We start from the raw sequence: 22567 nt of genomic DNA on the forward strand, positions 1-22567 counted from the left end.
TGACACTTTCTTCTGGTCTCCAAAGGCACTTGGAGTCACATGCATGCAAACACTTAAAAAGATGCACCATATTGAGGCCTGTCTCAGCATTTAAATGCATGTTTTGGTTTGTTTTTCACTGCTATAATAAAACACGGACCAAAACCAACTTAGGAGAAGAAAGGGTTTATTTGTCTTACACTTTGTGTCTTAGTTAAGGTTTCTATTGCTGGGTAAAACATGACCAAAAAGCAAGTTGGGGAAGAAAAGGATTTAGTTGGCTTTCACTTCAGTATCACTGTGTCATCAAAGGAAATTGGGGCAGGAACTCAGGGCAGATAACTGGAGGCAGGAGCTGATACAGGAGGGGTCCATGGAGAAGTGCTGCTTTCATGGCTGCGTTCTTACAAAACCCTGGATCATGAGCCCAGAAATGGCACCACCCACAGTGAGATGGACTGCCGGTGTCTGCCAGCAGAGTGGAACAGTACCTGAGGTGGAGAAGTGAGGATTGAAATCACTAAATAAGAAAATGACTTACAGGCCTGCCCACAACCTCTTATGGAGGCATATTCTTTCCTTTTCTGCTTTTATCTAGATAGGGTCTCTGTTTAGTCTTGCCTGTTCTGGAACTCGCTCTGTTGACCAGGCTGGCCTCCAACTCAGAGGTCAGCCTGCTGACATTAAATGCCTGTGCCACCACTGCCCAGCTGGAAGCCTTTTCTTAATTGAAGCCCCCTCCTCCCAGATGACTTTAGCTTGTGTCAAAAGTTGGCAAAAAACTATCCAGCACACTTCCTGGAAAACATTTAATTGAGGCTTGCTTACAGTTTGAGAGGGCAAGTCCATGACCAGCATGGTGGGGAGAATGGCAGCAGGCATAGCACTGAGAAAGTAGCTGAGAGCTCACATCTCATTCACACTGGGGAGACACTGGGCCTGGGGTGGCCTTTTGAGATACCAGCCCAGCCCCAGTGACACACTTCCTTCAACAAGGCCTCCCAGCCTAATCTTTCCCTAACAGTTCTATCAAATAGGAATCAGACCTTCAAATATATGGGCTTATGGGAGCCATTCTTCTTCAAAACACATGTACCCCTTAGGTCTAGGGGACATTTCCCTAACTGCTGTCTTTTCATGTTGGTTGCTTGAGGAGGTGTTCCAGAAGGGTCCTTTTACCATGGGCATCAGTAAACTATTGATACATGTCTATTCTCAAAGGTTTCCTTCAAAAAGAGCTTGAGTCAAAGTGACCTGCCTGCAGTACAGGAACTAGGGTCAGGGACTTTTGTTTCTAGAGACAGAAATTCTCAGCAGGCACGGTGGAGTGGCAGCAGGTGGGAATAGGCTAGCCCACGGCGGGACAGCCAGCACAAGATCCACATGCCTCTCTACTTGGGCCTGCAGTAACCATCAGAGGGAGGAATCTGAACAGCCATCCCATGCTACCAGCTTCCTAGAATTTGGCCACGAGCTTCCAGGTGGATCCGGTGCCATGCTCATGGCCACCCCAGATCCAGGGACAGGAGTGGTCACTGTGTGAAGTACAGGACCTGTACTGAGAGATACTGCCTGGTCAGAGCCTCCATAGAGCAGTTACTGTGAATGGCTTAAGATGATCTCAGCTTCCAGGAGACCCTTGGGATTGTGTGGCATCTAACAATGACCTGCCATGTGGGAGACTGTATTCAGCAAAGAAATTCTGTTGTTTTGTTGTTTTTTTTTTTTTTGAGACACGGTTTCTCTGTGTAGCCCTGGTGTCCTAGAACTCACTTTAGAGCAGGCTGGCCTCAAACTCAGATCCACCTGCCTCTGCCTCCTGAGTGCTGAGATTAAAGGCATGCAGCACCACCACCCAGCTCAGCAAGAGTCATGGTATCCCTGACCTTCTCCACCTTGACCACCATGATCAATCTTTCTGTCATGGAGAACCTAAAACTATTTCCAGTACTCATGAACTGAAAGAAGGAGGATCATTCCTAGGTGTGTAGTAAATCTGAGGCCAAACTGGAATTCAGGAAACCTGTCTCAGAACAACAACATGGCCACATGAGATGGCTCAGTGGGTGAAGTTACATACCTCCTTTCTGACAAGTTCCCTGCTGTTCACATGATGGAGACAAATGATTCTTGCAAGTTGTCCTCTGGCCTCCACATGCACATATGTGTGATGCATGAGCAAAGACACAAACGTGCTATACATACACAAAAATTGTTTTAATTCTGGAGAAGCACATTCATGGAGAGCCCCATTAAATGAGAGGACTTAATTCCATGGGCACCAGCCAGTCCCGGCCAGAGTCACATAGCCTCCATGGACATTAGCCAATCCAAATTAGGGTCATGGAGCCATAGTAGAAATTCCCCTTTCTGGCTCTAAAAAGGAGCCTGAACTCCTGTCATGGTTGCTGCCATTTTGTGAAGGTAGTGGCCACAGCATGCTGGAATTCTCTGCAGAATAAACACTCTTTGTTTTTGCATACCATCTGAGTCTGGGGTCTTTCTTCAGTGATTCACAGATCCTAACTGAATGATCAGTGAGCTGGGGAGAGAACCGGAGGCTGAGGTGATCACTCCAGTGGGGAGGTAACCTCCAGGCAGGGCTGAGCTACAGTTTGCTGACCTCCCTAATCTCATAGTCACGTCTCCTCCTCAAAAATAATATACAGGGTGACCAGGGTGTTAGTAGAGCTTTTTAATGATTCTTGTGAGTGGTTACAGCAAAAGAAGGCCTCCTCCTGGCACACCTAGCTGAGTTTCCGCCATTGAACCAAGGCCAGGAAGGTACGTATTTCCATAGGCTGCAGGGTGACTGAGGTAGGGTCCAACTTGGAGGCAGCAGGGTAGGAAATGGGACCTGGTGATTGGCAGAAGAGAACAGAGGCCTGAACACAACCACACACTCTCACCTCACAACTCTGCCCCAGAACCTCACACCCAGTACCTTTAAACCCCTTCCTTATATCCAAACACCAAACCCTCCCCAGCTCCTAATCACTGTTCTCAGATCCCCAAAGGTAACACACACCATCCACAATCCTCGGGACAAAATCCCATGCCCCACACTCCAGCTGCACTGCTGCTCTTCTGGACCACAGCGCGTTCTTAGCGCCCTGTCCTCAAACTACCCCATTCTAGCCAGCATTCCTCACGCTCCACTCTCAGCTACCAGCCCCAGGTCTTCACCAGTATTCGTTATCCACTTGAGCCGGGAAGCCTTGGACAGGGGCTGGTTGGCTGCCAGTGTGGTCTCCTTCAGGTGTGTGATGGTGAAGGCCTGGAACAGGTTCTGCAGGGAACAGATGGATCTAGTTGATCCACCAAGCTCAGGTCTTGCCTGCCTCTATCCTGTCTTTCTCAGCTCAGCCCCTCCTCACCTTCAAGTTCAAGGTTACAGGGGCACTCAGGTTTCGACCTGAGTCTTTTCTCACAGTGAACTGGTGCTCCAAGCGCAGCAGCAGCGTCTTTGGGCCCCAGCGGGCCAGCGTGAGCAGATGCACCTGCGGAGGGAGGTCCTGGCGGAGTCCGGAGAACTGCAGAAAAGAAGGGTTAAGTCCAGGGGATGGTCAGAGCCTGGCTGGCAGTCAGCGCTGACATGCAGGAAATGAAGCTTGACCCTGAATGGGAAGGGGCACTGAACTGAGACTCAGTACTGAAGCCTCTAGCTTACAACAGGGTGGAGCTCCTGAAGGGGAAATGCTTACACTGAGGAGGAACTCACTCCTGAAAAGAGGGGCTCAGTTGGCACCATTCCAGGTCTCCCTTTCTGCCAGCCTCGCTGTCCCTCACCTGCATTCTTGGTGCCGCCTGGGGGTGATACAGACAGCCACCACCCTGAGCCAGCACCAACTGAGGGGCCAGGACTTCCTTCTCTGCCAGCAGCCGGTGCCTTGCAGCCGCTTCTCTAACAGAACTCAAAAGCACAAGGTGGTGCCCGCACACCCTCTGCCCAGTTTCTGACTCCATCAAGGGCTCCGAAACTCCACGATCATCATCCGCCAACAGCCTTCGGTGCACCTGTGAGGAGCGGCCAGTAAAGAGTGAGGGTCTAGCAAGTGATCCAGCTTAGAAGTTGGCTACAGACTTGCAGGAATTCCAACAGAAACTGAAGAGTAAACAATGGAGACAAAGGTCAGGGGTTGGCAGGGGACCCCAGCAAAGTGAGACCCAACTGACAAACACCCAAGACAAAGAAAAGTAAGTGCCTCAGAAGAGCACTGTCACAGGACAAGCCAAGGCCAGAATAGGGACTGTGTAAAAGGGAGAGTGGAACTTAGAAACATAATTCCCAAACCAGGCATAGTGATGCTGGGATCCTTAATCCCAGCACAAGAAAGGGAGGAAAAGGGAAGAGCGTGGGACCAAGGCCACAGGCAGAGAACAGGTACCAACAACAGCCTGCAAGCTTGGCTAGGTCTGGGTGGGTCCCATGGGAGAACCCAGCTTGGATGGGGCTCCCCTCTCACCATGAGCTCCAATGAGCCATCCTTCAAACTGCTGCCCCCCTGGGAGCGGTCGGTCAGCACGGTCAGCTGCATGTGCCCATCCTACATGTAAGAGGATTGAGAAGGCGGGGCCTGACTGGGAGCCCACCCTGCCCCAGCTATCTGGGAGATGCCTCCTAGTCTGAGGCAGTAGCAGGGCAGGTACCGTGATGTAAATTCGAGTGTTGACAGGATAGTAATTTCCAGCCACTGGTTCAGTCTGATTTAATCTCCAAGTGGGTCGATAATCACGCCTGGGAAGGGTGTGATGTGATCACATTTGGGTCCTGCTTCCTCTTCATCCTCCCACACTCATGTCATCACAGACTCCCCATCACGCCCTTTCCCACCTCCTCCTCAGGGTTTCCCTGCCATTGCTGTCAGTGTAGAATTGTCCCTTCGTTTTCATTGGGGTGTCAAAGCGGCTGATGACTTCCTTTCCCCAGTGATCTCTGTAGTCAATGGAAAAATTACCTTGTGAGTTCCTCCTAAACACCAGTCCATGTTTGCTCCCCATTACAGAAAAGCTTATGCTACTTACTCTGCTGGGATTGGTCCCACTGTCCACTCCAGTTCCAAATGACGCTGTCCTTTGTACAGGCGAACCACTTGGGAACACCAGGCTGAAAAATTCTGGTGCACCTCTTGCACCAAGGCTTTCTGTGGGCACACAGGATGGTTTGTGTCAGCCGGTTAAAAATGCCACATTGGCAACCAGGACTGGTGACACATGCCTTTCATGCTAGCTCTTGGGGAGGCAGAGGCAGGAGGATCTCTGTGAGTTCCAGGCCATCCTGGTCTACAGAGCAAGTCCAGGACAGCCAAGGCTATGCAGAGAAACCCTGTTTAAAAAAAAAATGTCAACTGACTATGAATCCTCCCCAAAATTTACACTAACACCCATCTCTCAGACTATCTCAACGCGATGTTCTCACTGCTCTTGGGCTTCGCTTTGCTTTGTGGAGCCCAAAGGACAACTTGCAGGAAGTGGTTCTCCTTTCCACCATGTACATTTCAGGGATAGAACACAGGTGGCCAGACTTGATGGAGAGCACCTTTACCCACTGAGCCATTTCACCAGCTCCTCCGACCAACCTCAACCCCCAACCTTTACTCCTTATCCTTGCTTCTGGAATCCAGAGCCTGGCCAGCCCTCATAATTATTTTATTTTATTTTGAGATCTCAAGCACATCAGGCTAACCTCAAACTCTACAGGCAGTCAAAACTGAAAAGCTAGATCCTGCAGCCTCTACAGTGCTAGGATTGCAAGTTGTGCTACCATGCCCAACAGGCCACACAGCCCTGCACTGGATCCATACATTCTTGCTATCCGCCATGCCCCGCCTTCCCTCCTTAGAATAGGATTCTAGTTCACACATCTAGCCTTCTCTGTGGCTATCAGGGACTGTATGGCCACAATCTGCCATGGAAAATGATCAAGGTAGTATGAACGTGTTCTTGACCATTTCCCTCTCATTGGCAATACAGATGCACAGGCTGGAACCTGGGTGTCTATCTTGGACCATGAGACAGGCTGAACATTAAAGAAGTTAGAGGGGCAAGAACAAGACAGAAGACATTTTGGCAAATGTGAGACTTCCACCTTTCCTGGATGCCCAGCCAGACATGCTGTTGGTCTTTCTTTCCTTTCTTCCTTTCTTCCTTTCTTCCTTTCTTCCTTTCTTCCTTTCTTCCTTCCTTCCTTCCTTCCTTCCTTTCTTTCTTTCTTTCTTCTGTTTGTTTGTTTTGGTTGCTGTGGTGGTGGTTGGTTTTGGGTTTTGGTTTTTGAGATGGGGGTCTCACTACTTAGATTTGGCTGAACTCAAATCAGAGATCATCCTACCTTTGCCTCTCAGTGCTGAGATTAAAAGTGTGCATCACCATGCATGACCCAGAAGAAAAGAATCTCATCTTGCTGTAAGCATGCCTAACTCTTTTAAAATAGCCCAAACCATATCCTAAAATAGGTATGTAGTACTCGCCTAGAGGGGAATCACATCAAATATGAGCCTCCTAAGCCTGTTCTACTTCTTTCCTTTCCCTAGAAGGACACATCAGAAAATTATCAGGGGACACCCAAGATTCTCAAGAAAATTAAGTGTGAATTATCAAATATCCACCTACATATTTTTTATTGCCGTTTCTGTATGTATGCCAACACACACACACGCACACACACACGCACACACACACACACGCACGCAAACATGTAGCTGGCCTGGCCTGACTGCCTTGAGGGGTATGTGTCATAGGTCTTTCATATTAGATACCTTGTCTCATGGACCGCAGTGTGCCCTTCCAGCTCCAGAGACTGACTCACCCCCACAGGAGTGAGTGTTAATGCCTTTTTGTGTTTCTCTGTATGTTCCCTTAGCAGTCAAGAAACCATGAAAAGCTGACAGGACAACTGGTCTTATATATTAATCTTGTGTACCCTGTATAGCTTGAAAACTTCATTGTATCCCAACAACTACAACTGTATTGATCCTGGCAACTGCCATTATATTCTGTTTCTCATTAAGGTATAAAAAAGTGCGATTGTTCTCAATAATGTTTTCACAGCCTCAGTAGTGCTGTGGCCCTTCCAACCTGGCCTGGTTTAATTCCTCTCAACCATATCAGGTAACCTTGGTCCAGAAAGGAATCACAGGCACCTACAAGTTACACCCAAATAGGGACCTGTGATTTGGGGATAAGAAGAGAGAGAGAGAAAGAAAAAAAGAAAGAAAGGATAAAAATGTTAAAAGATGAGGAACCTTGAGAATTATGCACACAGTAAATAAGGCAGATACATTCATTAGAGATAAAAACATGAATCAGGCACGGTCAAATGAGTATCATCTGTTTGCAGAAAATCTGAAAACTTTGTTACTGGAGGAAGAAGTTAAAGCAGGACACTACACATTGATGAAATTCCTGGAATTCATTTGTGAGCTTTAGCCTTCTTTCCCTTGTTTCTCTGAATCCCAGAACTTGGTCTCAGGAAGAACAATTCAGGCAAAATCAGATGCAAGGGGACCAGGAAAAAATTCCTACTGATGCTTCTCAGCTAGGGATGCTTTAATTGAAAATAAATAAATAAAAATAATAATATATAAAAATGACAGAGTTAAAATTAAAGTGAAAGTTAATAAATAGCAGAAGTAATACTGGGAATAGAAGAAAAATTAGAAACTAAAGATACATTATCTAATGTCTCTGTAACAAGGGTGGGAGTTTTCCTGCTCATGCTGACTTTGCTCCCACCGCCACCTCCAGTTTAATAGCTCCTAACACCTGTCCACCAAGTACAGTTCCTGATGACCCTGATACCATGGAGGCAACCTCATGCACCCTGCTTCCCTTAATTTCTTTCTGAGTTTGCTGGGGAGGGTTTCTCACCCTCCAGGAGAGAGAATTGACTCCTTTTAAACCAAGAGACTTTGTATTAAGCAAATGCAGATAGACCTGAAAGGATTTTCTCTTTTACCTATGAGTGAAAGGCCTTGATCCCAATAACCTGGGACAAACAGTTAGAAACTGTAAATCCATTTCATTGGAAACTCATAAAGATCTTAAGCAGGCTTGTTCTCAGGATGGACTAGCTGCTCCTTTTGCGTTGTCTCTATTTGATTCTGTGTCAAGGAAAGCTTTTCTTCTCTCTGACTGGAGGTGCTTGACAAAAGCTTTTCTTACTAGGAGTGAATATTTACTGTGAAAGATTGGTTATTCAGAAAGATGCCAAGACCAAGCTACTAGAAATCAACAAAAGAAACCAGACAACATGGTGGACTTATTCCTAACACTTGGGAGACAGGGGCAGGCAGATCTCTATGAGTTTGAGGCCAGACTGGCCAACAAAGGGTGTTTCAGGAAAGCCAAGGCTCTGTTTGGGCAAGGATGGCCTCACAGCTACAAACGGTTTGGGGGCCCCTCTAGAAAAATTCAGGGTCACGGTCTTTGGGAGGGATGTTATGTCTGGCCAATTGAATGGCCCAGATCCAGTAATTCACCAGAGCTGAGACTGCAACTGTGTTTTTTCTTCAGGTACTGAAAAGCCAGTGTGGATACTTGAAAGACTGACTCAGCCTATGAAAAACAGACGAAGTGATTCCAGAGCATCTACAGAGGTTACACCTGAAGAAAAGGAAGAGAACACCACGACACAGTTATTGAGCCATGAAGAACGCAGTCTGCCTACCAACAAACACAAATTAAAAACTAGTGACTGAGGGAGAAGACTGGGTGAAGTCCCGGAGCAAGGTGTGACTGCGTACTGGCTGCTCTTTGCTGTGCTGTCTATTGAGCAAATGCAGGGATTACTGCAGAGACATACGTGGCTCATGTATCTAATCAGCTGTGTTTCCCTTTGCAAACTGAGAAAGAAATAACATTCCTGTTGATGTCAAAGACTCTGAGACCCTGAGTGCCTCCACTGCTAATCACACTGTTCCTAAGCAAACATGGTCAGATGATGATTTAAGTACTGATGGCCAGGCCTTGCATGATGAAATAGTAACTATTCAAAGTTTGATAAATTAACTTCTTCCATTGCTGCGCAGAACCTGCTAAAGAATTTTGGTCATTATTATTCTGTCTCTAATTCCATAGGACAATCTTTTTCTGTTTATACTGGGAAGCATTGTAACCTTGAGATTGACTTGCTAGTCCATATCTACTTTAATAATTTATTTGCATACCCCAAAATTAAAAAAAAAAGGAAATTGCATGGAAACATGGAGTTGGTGTGGCCTTGAGAGACATGAGTTCAAGGTTAGCCTGGTCCACAGAGTGAGTTCCAGGAAGGCCAAGGCTACACAGAGAAACCCTGTCTCAAAAAACAAAAACAACAATAAAAAGAAAATGAAAATCCAGGCATGGTATTGCACTCTTGTAACCCTAGCAATCCAAAAGATCAAGACTTTTGAGGCTCGCTGAGCTACACAGTAAAACCCTGTCTTGGAGACCAGGGAGGTTCAGTGGGTGAAGGAGCTTGCTGCCAAGGCTGATGACCCACACTCTATCCTAGGACCCCATGCGGTACATTCCCTCCTTGAACTTCCACACATGTGCACACAAAACACACACAGACACAAATAAACAACACAATACTTACAATTATAATAAAACAGCTCCCAACCACACCCTACATCTGACCCACAAAACCCACTCACGGTTCCTGGTCACAGACCTTCACCAGACGAATCTGCGCCCAACGGCTTACTGGCAGTGGTTTAAGCTGCCAGGGTCTAAATATGTAGGCACCAGAGGCCTGAGAACTCTGCTCATCACCAGGGCTGGCATTGTACCTAGAACCAGAGCAAATGAGCGTCAGGAAGGGGACCTCAGCTCCATGCACCCCAGCCCCAGCCCTGTGAACCCTGGCCTGCTGACACAGCATAGCAGCCCCTCCTCACCAAAAGAAGCCTTGCCTCACAGGGAGCGAGAGCTTCTCTTCCATGTTCTCAATATTCTTCAATAACCCTGTGCCAGAGTCAAATGTGGCCCGTATGTACTGCATGGGGAAAGAAAGCACAGACAAAGAAGCGTCTCCTCCAGCCGTCCCTCATCTCACTCAGCTGTACCTGATCCTGTAAGCAAACACTACTCTAACAGCTACTTCCACCAGCTTTAGCCTCTACCTGGCCACTTCTCTACACACCGAGAACCCCTAGGTCTAACCCGGCCCTTTGCAGAAACCCCCACTTCTATACTTATCCAGTCTGTTCACCCCACAGCACCAGAGGCCAACTATGGCATCGGAAATTGATCCCCGTACTCATTTGCTCCAGAGCTTGACCAATATATCGTCTGACTCATAAGCCAAATGCCAGAACCCATAAGGTTTAGTGGCCCACAGAAATTTTTTCATGTTGCAACAGCAAATCACACATCAGTTGTCAGAGTGCTTGCTTAGCATGGGTAAAGCCCTGGAATTGAGCCTTAGCACCCTGCAATCTGGCACAGTGGCACTCAAGATGAAGAGGGAAGAAGATCAGAAGTTCAATGTCATTTTGAACTTCTCAAGTTCAAGGCAAGCCTCAGGTCTGGGAGACTCTGTCCCAAAAAATATACGTACTTTATTTCCTTTAGAATTTAAAGAAACATTGAATAGTAACAATGAACATATCATAATGACATTTTCATGGACTTACTTATCTTTTTAGAAATATCATGACTTGTTTTTATGATATGTCTGCATGATTGTTTGTGTGTGTGTGTGTGTGTGTGCTTGTGCATGCATGTGGAGGTTAGAGGCTAAAGCTGGGTGGGTGTCAGTGGTTCTCTACCATGCTGTTTATTTTTATGCATTTATTTATTGATATTTTTAATGATTTATTTGTCTTTATTTTATGTGGTGTTCTGCCTGCAGGTATGTCTGTGTGCAGGTGTTGGATGTCCTCAAACAGGAGCCACAAATAGCTGTGAGCTTCCAAGTAGGCGCTAAATATTAAACCTGGGTTGTCTAGAAGAGCAGAACGTATTCTTAACCACTGAGTCATCTCTCCAGTCCCTTATATTTTTATTTTTGAGACAGGTTTACTCTGGGTGGCTCTGGCTAGCCTGAACTCAGTATTTGGAGTTCACTTTAGTTTTTGAACAGTTTTTCAGTGAACCTGGAGTCCATCAACTCAACACACTGGCTGGCCAGTAAGCCCCACCCACCTTAACGCAGCCCTCCAGGTATGAGCGCTACAGACACAGCGTACGACACCAAGGTCCACATCCTCCTCGAACAAGTTTTTAATATATTAGAAGAGGAAGAGCCAGCAAAGCAAATGTGCCAAGTCAGGGCAGTCTGCTATACTTTGTTCCACCTACCTGGGTCTGAGTTTTTTACTTTTTGTTTGTCTTGCTTTTTGAGAAAAGGTCTCACTATGTACCCCAGGTTGTTCTGGAACTCACTATGTAGACCAGGCTGACTTTGAACTCAAAGACATCCACCTGCCTCTGCGCCTTGACTGCTACAATTGAAGATATGTCCCATTATAACTGCCAGGATTTTGTTTTTTGCAGATTTTATTATATGTAGTTATGAGGCAGGGGTAACATGGACATAACCGCAGGTGCCTAGAAGGACAGAGGCATTGTGTCCCTGAACCTAAAGTTACAGGCAGCTGGTTGTAAGCTGCTGGACCTAGCAACCGGGATCCAAACATGGGTTCTCTGCAAGAGCAATGCATGCTCTTAATCTGCTGAGCCATCTCACCAGTGTGCTGCCTAGTTTTTATGTCTACTCAACACAAAGCCAGAGTCATCTGGGAGGAGGGAACCTCAGTTGAACCTTATAGAACTGCCTCTCTAAGATAGGAAGGCTGTAGGCAAGCCTGCAGAACATTTTCTAAATTAGTGATTGATGGCACCAGGACCAGGCCATTGTACGTGGTGCCATCCCTGGGCTGGTGGCCTGGATGCTACAACAAAGCAGGCTGAGCAAGCCACAAAGAGCAACAAGGAGCACTCCTCCATGGCCTCTGCATCAGCTCCTGCCTCCAGGTTCCTGCCCTGCTTGAGTTCCTGTCCTGACTTCCCTCAGTAATGGACTGTTACCTGGAAGTGTAAGTAAAAATAAACCCTTTCTTCCCCAACTTGTTTTGGTCACAGTATTTCATCACAGCAGTAAAAGCCCTAAGACACCAGCTCTTGATTTATGCGTTTTTGAGGTGCTGAGATAGAACACAGGGCTCTGCAGATGCTAGGCAGGTGCTCTGTAACTGTCACATAATGCCAACTTCAACTGTCTCCTCACCACAGAAGCCTTCCCTGACCACTCAACACCTGCCTGCCATGGGCTCTAACATATCTGTATCAATCTCCAGTTGACGTAGATTTACACAACTGCTCCAGAAAGGAAACTGAGACTCAAAGGTCACCCTCCTCAATGATGTAAACCAGGACCCAGAACCTACTGACTCAGAATCCAAGTAGTTTTATAACACTTTAAATTTATCACAGGGGCAAGACAGGGGATCCAAGTAGAGTCTCACCTCATTTTCAATGGATAAGGCATGGGACCTGGCTTTCCTGGGCCTGGCCTGCAGGCTGCGCTCCTGGTAAAACTTATGGCCAGTAATTTTGGTCACAGAGTAGATGCTGAAGCCCAGAGCAGGCACTGAGGCCGAAAACAGCAGCTCCCACTGGTACTTCTCACTGTAAGAGCTGGGAAGCATCAGCACCTTGAGTAAAAGAAGATGCCCATCAGCAGCCAAGACACTTAGAAAACCAGGCATGAGCCAAGCATCAAACTCAGAGGGCGTGGAGTAGATTGAAGAAAACCTAAGTGTGATGGGGGAGAGGGCAGAGAGCATTTGCCCAGCACATCCTATACCTCACTTAAGGAAAAAGAAACAGGAGGAAGGAGAGGGAGAAGAGGAAAAAGGAGAGAAGGAAGGGGGGAAGGTAAAGTTATATACAGAGACTACTAGTCTGAGAGAAAAAAGCAGAGAAAGACATGGGTTTGAGACTCATGAAAAGGAGGCCTCCTGGGGATAAGGGGCTATGCATAAACAGAAAATTTGCTGGGGAAACTGAGTGACCCCAACCTACAATCTTAACACTCAGTGGGTTAAGGCAGGAAGATCACAAATTGGAGGCTAACCTGGGCTACACAGTGAAAGCCTAGCTAAAGGAAGGAGGAGGAAGGGTTGAGGAGGAAAGGAGGGAGGAAGGAAGAAAGGGGAATTCCAGTAGGGACATTGAGAAGGTCGTCTCTTGTGGGAGGGAGATGTTTCTCAGGAGGCTGCTATTCAGGAACAGGTGGGAGACACCCAGAGGTGTCCCCGGAAGACACTCAAGGAGAGAGCAACACGAGATGCGGGGACACGTGTGGAGGATTCACTGTACAAGCTCACATTGCTGAGCACAGTCTTGCCATTAGGGTTCTTCACAGTGAAGAGGCCTTCACGGACAGGCAGCCGGACCATCTGATGCACCTTCCGCCCCAAGGGGTTGTAAACAGTTACGAGGAACTACGGCAGAAGGGCAGAGTCACAGCAGACCTCCACACCCACCATCCAGCAGGGCATCTTCCCACACAGCCCTGGCCTTCCAGCCTCGCCCCTGTGATGGACTATCCTGTCCCAGCTCCCTACCCAGAACGGCCCTCCAAAAATAAATCACACAACCGCGCTTCGCCTTCTGGGGTCTTGCCCACTTGCTCCCAACCCCGACTCACGTGCTCTGAGTTCTGGCTGACTGGGCAGATGCTGACGTTGAGCTCATGGCAGAATGAGAAGTCCTGTTTGTAATCGCTGAGCTGCACCAGAGCGTTGCTCACCAGAACCTGGTGAAGATCACCAAAAGACCTGCACCAAGATCTGCACCCCTGGAAGGCTGGCTGTGCCCCTAAGAAGGGCACGCCTCTCCTATTTATACTCTGCCCATTTCCTGTAGGCTCCACCACTTCTTTCCCAAGAAGACCCTCCTGACTCTCCACTCCTCCTCCCTGCTCCTGCCAGTGCCTTGAGGCCACCCATCACCCAGACCACGCCCCTTCCCGGTTTCTTCATGGCCTGGCCCTCACACCTCACAGGGTCCCCAGGCTGCTGCCAGCTGACGTGCATAATCATCTGCAACTATCTGCCGTGAAGTGCCAGTGACAGCGTCGTGGTGCTGGAGCACCGCCATTGCCTCTTCTGCCAACACAACAGCAGTCAGAGGCTGACTCCCACACAACCCTGGGCCCCTGCCAAACACACACACACACACAAAGGGTCTGATGCAGGCCAACAGGGTTCTTAGGAGAGTGAAGAATGGCTCTGGAAGGCTGGAGTGGTGGCCCAGCAGCTGAGAGCTCTGGCTGACCTTTCAAGGACCAGGGTTCTGACTCCCGACATCACATGGTGCCCGCGGGCATCTGTAACTTCAGATGTTCTAGGGGATCCTGACACCCTCTGCTGGCATCCAAAGGCCCCAGATATGCACACACTACACTAATCTACATGCAGGCAAAGACCCATGCACAGAAACATAAATACAAAAATACATAACACAAATGCAACAAGGAAGCAAGAAAGAAGCTCAAGTTTAGGGATGTAGTTCATTGCTCAGTGGCACAGTGCTGTCTAGCATTCAAGAGGTCTAGGGTTCGATCCCTGTCACCACCAAAAGTCAAGTGTGTCCTGGGGATGATTTTGGTTTCCAGTGTCAATCATACGCTCTCCTGCCCCATTCCATCCCATGGGTGACAGGTGACACTTACTAAGGGGTGCACTGTCTCCTGAGCCATAGGGTCCCACGTTGGCTGGGGGACCTGCCAGTGCTTCCAGCTGGTTGCATACCTGAGGAAAAAGAGAGATGTTGGAAAGAGGCTCCTCTGGGCCTCCGGGATCCCCATAAGCGCACTCACCTGCAGGAAGTTGTAGCTGAGGCGCTCATAGCGCTTGAGGGCGGGCCTGCTGGAAAAGTAGCCAGTCCAGAACATGTGGGGGCCGTCCGCATAAGGAAAGAAGTCGTCCTCCTTCACTGACCTGCACGGACACATTGAGAGCAGACACAGCCCACGGAGCATGCCAACCCCACCCCACTCCCCAGTCTCCTCCCCAGATACCAGGTGAGATTGGCCTTGTGCAGCTCCTGGAGGTAGCACGAAGGGGTGGAGTAGAGGACATGGACCCGGCTCCCATTTTCCTGCTGCTGGGGCAAAGGGAGTGTGAGCCCTGAGATCTGCACCTTCCCGCGGCCCGCGTGCGTCCACCTTTCTGAGTTCTCTAGTTTCTCGTTGTTCTCGTTTTCAAGAGTTGTTTGTTTGTAAGGTTTATTTGTTTATACCTGACATGTACATGGTACACAGATACATATGAAGACAAAATGCACATAAAATAACTGAATAAATAATTTTTTAAGACGAAAAACACAAGGAGGCAGGAAGAAGAGAAAGTAGAAGAAAAGGGGGAAGGAGACAGGAAGAGGAGAAACAACTAACTAGGAACAGAAAACCAGAAATAAGAATGAGGATGGTTCTGGTGCTGTGCACCTTTGATCCCAGCACTTGAGAGGTAGAGGCAGGACCACTGGGAGTTCAGGATCATCCTCAGTCATACACTGAGCATGCGGCCAATCTAACCTACAGGAACGTTTGTCTCAAAACCCTGAAGTGACTATGGAGATGCCTCAGCAGGTAAGAATGCTTGCTACACATATATGATGACCTGAGTGCAATCTGCAGAACCCACATGGAAACCTAGGGAGAGCCACCTATGAATCTGAATGCCAGCACTCAGGGGGCCCAGAGAGGAGGACAGTGCAGCTCTGCTGGCTGCCAGACTAGCTCTAGGTTCAAGTCTCGGGAATGAGACAGACCAATAGAGCAGGACGGGCAACATCGTCCTCCATGGACAAGCGAGGCCATGTGCCCCTGCCTGCACACCCACATCCACAATTCTAGAAAACAAAATTGTACCGGGGATGGTGGCACACACCTTTAGTCCCGGCACTCGGGAGGCATTAGCATGCAGATCAGGCCAGCCTGGTCTACAGAGAGACTTCCAGGAGAGCCCAGGCTACACAGGAAACCTTGTCTCAAAAATGAAGAAGAAAAAGGAAAAGAGAAAAAAAAAAAAAGGGTGGGTGAACTATAACTAACTTCCCTATTTGGGTTTGTGTGTATGTTTCTGTTGTTGAGACAGGGTCCTGTGTGTGTGTGTGAGTGTGTGTGTCTGTGTGTCTGTGTGTCTGTGTGTGTGCATGCGCGCATCCTTCTGTCTTCCCGGGCTAGCCTTGAACTCTAAGCAATCCTTGGTGTCCCTAGTACTCAGGTGCACCCCTATGCTTGACTCTTCCATTTGTTACTTGACCATCTCAGGCACTGATGACAGCGATAGAGAGCTGAGAAACACATACAGGGAGCAACACCGACCTGCTTGTTGACCAGCCGGATAAGGCTGTCCATGTTTTTGAACCACATGTTGGCATTCTCGTATTGGAAGTCTGAACCCATGGTCATCACAGTGTGGTTGGTTCGGTAATTGTGTTTCTGTAGATGAAAAGGCAATCCTCAGGCAGGGTGTCCTGGACTGTCCCTGTGCCCAAGTGTGCAAAACTACATGTGGGGACCTGTGGATATAGTTCAGTCTGAGGATACTAACCACGCATGCTCAAGACCACAGGTTAGATGCCCAGTACAGAAACCGAAAAACAAACAAACACACAACGAAACCCACAAACACACGAGGACTCTGGCACAAAGGAGCAGAGGAAAACAGAAAAGCATGCAGTGCAGGGCTGGGGCTGGAGCTCTGCTGGCACTTGCTTGCCCAGCATGCACCAAGTCCTAGCCCTGCCCCCAGACATGGTGTGCATATGTCTGCTCTCACCACTCAGAAAACGGAGGCAGGAGGAGCAGATGTTCAAACCCAGCATCACCTACATAGCAGCTTAGAGGCCAGCTGGGGCTACATAAGACCTTGTCTGAAAACAACAAAAACAGCCAGTAGTTGCTGAGGTACTCTAGAGTCCAGTACCCGGATGAGGTTACAAGGCACTGAGCCACACTCTCTCCTCCTGCTCCTTCTCAATGTTTATTTACTATGGGAGGGACCTATGGTATGGAATGCATGCTAGAGCACCAGCTTAGGGGTTGGAGAACAACTGACAGGATTTGCTGCTCTCCTCCACCAAGTAGGCTCTGGAAATTAAATTCAGGTTGTCAAGCATGGCGGCAAGCTCCTTTATCCGATGAGCCATCTCACTGGACCACCTCTTTGGTTTGTTTATTTGTTTTGTTTTCAGACAGGCTCTCACTATGTAGTCCTAAGCTGGCTTCAAGCTCTCAGAGCTCTGACTGCCTTCCCCACACAACCCCCAAGGTACTGGTATTAAAGTGTGCACCACTACAGCTGACCCCACATCTCTGTTATTTTTTTAATGCGCTTATCTCTCTCTCTCTCAGTGTGTGTGTGTGTGTGTGTGTGTGTGTGTGTGTGTGTGTGTACAAATATTTGTGAGGGATGCATGTGCCTATACACACATGCACTTGTCAGAAGAGAGTTTCCTCCTACTCTCCTCTGCCTCTTTCCTTGAGGCAGAATCTCTCCCTGAACCTGGGACTGGCATTTTCTTCGCTAGGCTGAATAGAAGCCCCAGTGGTCCTCCTGTCTCTACAGCCCTGAGCACTAGGGCTCCAGATAACTCTCATACAGGAGTATGTGGTTACATACTTATTGTGTGGTGCTGGGATCCGAACTCAGGTCCTCATACTTGAGTAGCAAGTGCTCTTAAGTGCTGAGCTATCTCTCCAGCCCCTCATGTATCCTTCTAACAAGGAAAAATCCCAAAGAGAAGTCCCCTGGAGGCATCCCTCTGGGAGTAGGGAAAGGTTGAGTACCTGCCTGTACAGTATGGACATGGTCTGGATATCTATATTACCTGGGAATAGGCCAGCTCCAGGAAGTAAGTGACCAAGTTATCAGCATTAAACCTAGGGCTGTTTGGATCCTCCACTACGGGAGGGTCTGCACATAGCATATCCCAGCATAGGTCCTCAGGAGGGTTGTAATTGTTGGGGAGCACACCTGCAGACCAAACCAGACTCAGTAAGCTAGACCTGCTCTGGGATCAGAGCCTGTCATGCCTCACCCAGGATAAACTTCCATAATCAAAAGCGTTGGTACAAACACACACACAAACACTGAGCCCCACTCAAAAATCATTAAAAATTCTAAGATAATCAGAGCTTATGACAAAATCACACCGGGACCCTTCTGAGCTTGAGGTCTTATGTGACTTCCTTACTCTCCCACCCACTTACCAGTAAAGAGGTCAGCAGCAGGGGGCTGTAAGCTGGCACTGGCCCTCCACACCTCCTCCATCCTCAGCTTTTGCCCTCGAACAATTTTATCTTGATAGTCAATGCGCCCAAGGAAGAAGCCATCAAAACCCATCTGGGAGTGCAGAAGAGATGGAATAAAGGAGTGCAGGGCCTTCTTGGTCATTGGGAAAATCAGCACAGAGAAAGTGTGCACAACTAAAACTAGGATTTTCAGGGATGGAAAGATGGCTCCGTGGTTAAGATCATTACCTGCTCTTCCAGAGGAACAGAACTTAATACCTAGCATCCTCATGGTGGCTCACACCATCCATTACTCCAGTTCTAGGAGACCCCACAGTCCTCCTCTATGGGCACTACACACACAGTGCACAGACATACATGCAGTCAGAACACCCAGAGATAACAAATAAGAAAAGAAGAAATAAAGCTAGAGATTTTGAGTCAGGGTCTCCGTGTTCAGACAATGCTGCCCCCAGGCTCACAGCCCTCCTGCACCATTCTCCCAAGTGCTGGCATTACAGGCACGAGACACAAAGCCTGGACGTTTATTTCCCAGCACAAGGAGCATCAGGAACAAAGAGGCAGCTCTAAAGCCAAAACCCACTTTCACCTCCCTAGTTATGTCAAAGCCAAAAGGAGGCTTTCCCATTCTCTACATCTCAGGTGAGACAGGTCAGCACAGACAAGGGGCTGGTTTTAAAGCAAGGCATCTCCACCAGTCACTGGTTTAGAGAGCAGTCTCAATCCTCACAGGCTGGTAGAGTCCAAATTCTAATAAGGGCAAATCAAGGGAAGGGACCAAACCAGCACGACAGAGACAAAGCAGTTTAAACCTGTGCTACCCTAGGACATGGACCAGGGCTGAAGTTGACTCGCAGGAGCCAAATTCAGCTGAGAGGTGGGGTCTCAACAAGCCAGGGTCTAGTCGCAGAGATCACTAGAGAAGGGCAGGGTTTGAGCAGCTAAGGAAGAATCAGAGTAAGTTCAGGGCAAGTCCAAAAGAGAATAGGATGGCTGGCACCTGGGCAAACAGGGAGGCCTGTTCTCGAGAGTGGCCGAAAGGGTCAATATGCCAGGCCACACGGGGACGCCCATGGCTACCGAATGTGTCTTGCAGGAAGCGTAACCCAAGTGTCATCTGGTCCACAATAGCACCATAGTGGGTGGCTGCCTCATCATTCATCACCCAGCCTCCATTGACAAACTCCAGGCGCCCTGTTCAAGAAAGGCAAGGGGAGAAGGGTAGCTGTTTGGAGTGGGGCCATTGTGGGCAAAGCTAAGAAAACAGACCACACTGTACACAGAAGCCTGGGGAGAAGGGGAGTTTCTGCGCCATGTGCTTAGATCTGCATGGCTGGCTTCCCTCTGGAGCCCCTGGAGGGGGGGGCTTGTGAGACACGGTTCTCCACACGAAGAGAGATTCTAAGCAGCAGAACTCTGGGTACAGTGTGTGCACACTATGATATGATAAGAATCTCAGAGATGCCTGGTTGCCCACGCCTTTTGTTCCAGCACTAGGGAAGCAGGGAGGCAGGAGGGTCTATACAAGTTCAAGGCCAGGACAGTCTACATATCAAGTTCCAGGCCAGCCAGGGTTATGTAATAAGACACTGTCCAATAGATAATCACAAACAAATAAATAAGCACATCAATGCATAAACTCTCTCAGTCACAGGTTTGTGCAAGCACACACTGGGCTGGGCTCCCTCCTTTCACTTCTTGGGGCAGGCTCACCCTGGCGCACCAGCTCCTGTACGGTGTCCTGTGTTGCACTGGTCTGCTCCTTCCACCAACGAGAAAAGAAGGCCATCTCCACATAGATGAAGCGACGGGTGGGGTCCGCCAGCAGAGCGGAGATTACCGAGTCTAGGATGTACTGAACAGACGCATGTTGAATGTCATTCTTGACTGTGGACATGAAGGTCAGACAGTGAGGAGCCACTAGAAGGTATGTCTTGATACTTGTCCCTGAGAAAATTAGAGGGGCCCCCACCTCTCTACTCACCACCGTAATAGTACTGGTCCACTGTCTTCAGCCAGCCTACATCATCATGGGTATGAGGTAACAGGTGCACATTGAGCATGCCTGGCTTCACTGTGGGACATGTCTGCACAGAGACCCCCAAAACATACGCATTTCCTGTCAGTAACCTAGAGTTTGAGAGGCAGGTGGGTTGGGGCCTCTGAGGTAGAACCCTTGCCTGGCGTGTTCAGGACCATAGATAGGACCTCCACCATCACTAAGCAGGCAGACACGTGGTACAAACACAAGTTTTGACTATGGAGTGACATAGAGAGGTCAAAAAGCTACCATCTGTGCTCATAGAACCAGTTGCTACTTTGTGCAAGCCCCACAGCACAGATCTCATACTCTAGGGTGGTGACTTTAGTAGTTGCTGGAGCTAGCTAAGCCTTTGCAGACAGCACGTCCCTGGGACCTGGGACCTAGGACCATTTTAGCCCAAGTTGTCAGGTTAGGACACTGAGACATGGGTTAGAGAGGTGCCTTGCACAAGGGAGGAGCCAGGAAGCCAGAGGCCAAACCGGGACCTCAGGTAACCTGAAGGGAGGTGAAGCTAGAAATGAGCAGCCCAGCTCACATACTCATAACTCATCTGGAAAGGGAACCGGGGAGGGGGGAGGCGCTTCCAGGTGATGCATATTTGCAAGGCAGCTTTACCAGGGGACCTGCCCCAGACAGGGCTTTGGGGTAAGGGGGAGGAAAGCACAGTCACCCAGCAGCGAGTCCATGCAAAGTAGAACCATGGCAAGCACAACCTGTGCAAAGCTTAGGGTCCTGTTCGCAAGTGGCTGCTCATACTTCTCCCAACAATCACCGTTAAGTGCATGTAAAGTCCAAGCCGGCCACCTGGAGCCACGGGGCGGTGGATACAATCACATTCAACCCTGTTCTCAGGCTCGCGCCAGACATTTTCAGAGACCCAATGCACGCAGCAGTCACATATGATCAGTGCCTCCGGATACCTCTAGTTTAATTGTAGTCCAAATCTCCCCCCCCCCCCACCGCTCCCAGTGCGCGCCCTTGAGCCCCAGCTCACCTCGTAGCCCGCGGCCCAAGCGCCAGGCGCAGCCAATAGCAACCAAAACAGAAAGAAAACAGGTAGGACAGGCGAACCTAGGGTGCAGGAGCTCAACCAGAGCCACTTACAGCTCCATCCACCTACACAGACACTTGAGGCCAGCGATGGGACGCTCATGGTTCAGGCAAAACTGAAGCCTTCGGTTTCCCTAGCCTATCCACATCTCTGCGAACGCTCCGCCCCCAGAACTCGAGCTAGCCAATCGGTGCGGAAGGGGGCAGGGCCTGGGCCATCTAAGAACTGGCTGTAGACCTCCGCAGTGCGTAAAGAGCATAGGAAGGGTTAGTTCCCACTCCAACCAGCGCTCTTTTGGCAGGAGACCTTAGCTCTAGGGCTTCGATATGCTTTTGTGCGAGTGTGAGCAAAGGATTCAGCTTTTCCAGTGGACTTCAATGTTTCCTACGGAGTGGAAAGTGTAGATGGCATTCTAGGTTCTAGTCTCTGTAGGGAGGGGGTCCTGAAGGGACCTAGCAAAGGTAGAAGCTGAGGTCGAAAACAGTTCCCGCCCGCCTGTTGGGATTGGGAATGTCAGAGCTGAGACACTCAGCCTGGTCTGGACTGGAGTTAAGCCTTTCAGCTCCTCCTGCTGTATTCATTACTCTGTTGCTCTAATAAAACACCCAGCGCCAAAGTTTGTGTGTTGGCATATAGCTGTAACCTCAGCATGCTGGAGAGTGGGGCAGGAATATTGCCATCCGGACTGTGTGATTACCAGGCTGGCCAGGGCTAAGAGGAATACAGAAACACATAAAGCCTAGAAATATGGCTCTGTACTCGTGTACCTGTGTAGCATGTATAAAGCCCTGGGTTTCATACCCAGCACTCAAAATAAAGCAGGTAAATAAATAAATAAACAAACAGAAAGCAAACCAAAGCCTAGTTAGGTTAACAGGGCCAGCAGTCACCCAAGTGTGAAAATAACTGTAATCGAGCCATATATAAGTGTTGAGAAGCCACAGAATGTTATGTCTGCTTTGGGCTAGGCTACTCAGTGGTAGAGTTTGCCTAGCATGTATAACACTGGGTTCAGTTCCCAGTGTTACGTTCAGGAATAGCCACACACTGACCACTCGAGCACCAGACTCAGAGTGATGGAAGTCTACTGAATGCTGAACAAAAACTGACTGGACTCAGAAATCACTGTCATAATCTGGACTCAGAAGCCAGACTAGGACACGGGTATGTTCTTAAGGCAACAAAAAACATAACAAGGTAACTAGGTATAGGAAGGAAGGGGGGCAGTTTACCTTATTTT

General features: G+C 48.7%; 1 protein-coding gene across 4 annotated transcripts; it reads right to left on the bottom strand.

Moving 5' to 3' along the window:
- Positions 1–193: 193 nt before the first annotated feature.
- LOC110552994 (lysosomal alpha-mannosidase-like) lies at positions 194–21485 on the bottom strand. 4 transcript variants are annotated; one of them, XM_060392309.1, is made up of 25 exons: positions 21271–21478; positions 20217–20319; positions 19946–20119; positions 19233–19426; positions 18191–18323; positions 17809–17954; positions 16301–16417; positions 14993–15075; positions 14792–14912; positions 14645–14723; positions 13969–14078; positions 13619–13726; positions 13296–13412; positions 12432–12620; positions 9861–9958; positions 9635–9752; positions 5005–5123; positions 4814–4915; positions 4630–4717; positions 4446–4526; positions 3769–3996; positions 3357–3512; positions 3166–3268; positions 2727–2836; positions 194–470 (listed from the first exon to the last, which is right to left on the bottom strand). In XM_060392309.1, exons 1-24 carry the CDS (start codon positions 21427–21429, stop codon positions 2727–2729), a joined length of 3036 nt encoding a protein of 1011 aa, XP_060248292.1. In that variant the 5' UTR covers positions 21430–21478; the 3' UTR covers positions 194–470. The 4 variants fall into 4 exon arrangements, with proteins under 4 accessions (XP_060248292.1, XP_060248293.1, XP_060248291.1 ...); XM_060392310.1 differs by lacking the exon at positions 194–470 and adding an exon at positions 1913–2521; XM_060392308.1 differs by lacking the exon at positions 194–470 and having other exon boundaries at positions 2660–2836; positions 21271–21485.
- Between the last annotated feature and the right edge of the window lie 1082 nt (positions 21486–22567).

The sequence above is a fragment of the Meriones unguiculatus genome, chromosome 10, assembly GCF_030254825.1.
Source record: "Meriones unguiculatus strain TT.TT164.6M chromosome 10, Bangor_MerUng_6.1, whole genome shotgun sequence".
NCBI classification, from domain to species: Eukaryota; Metazoa; Chordata; class Mammalia; order Rodentia; family Muridae; genus Meriones; species Meriones unguiculatus.

Excerpts from the sequence above, each read along its gene's own strand:
- LOC110552994 (XM_060392309.1), bottom strand. The coding sequence starts at position 21,429 with ATGAGCGTCCCATCGCTGGCCTCAAGTGTCTGTGTAGGTGGATGGAGC. Across the intron at positions 19,427-19,945 it reads ACAGGAGCTGGTGCGCCAGG|GGCGCCTGGAGTTTGTCAAT; the intron begins GTGAGCCTGCCC and ends TTTCTTGAACAG. Across the intron at positions 15,076-16,300 it reads TCCGGCTGGTCAACAAGCAG|CAGGAAAATGGGAGCCGGGT; the intron begins GTCGGTGTTGCT and ends TTGCCCCAGCAG.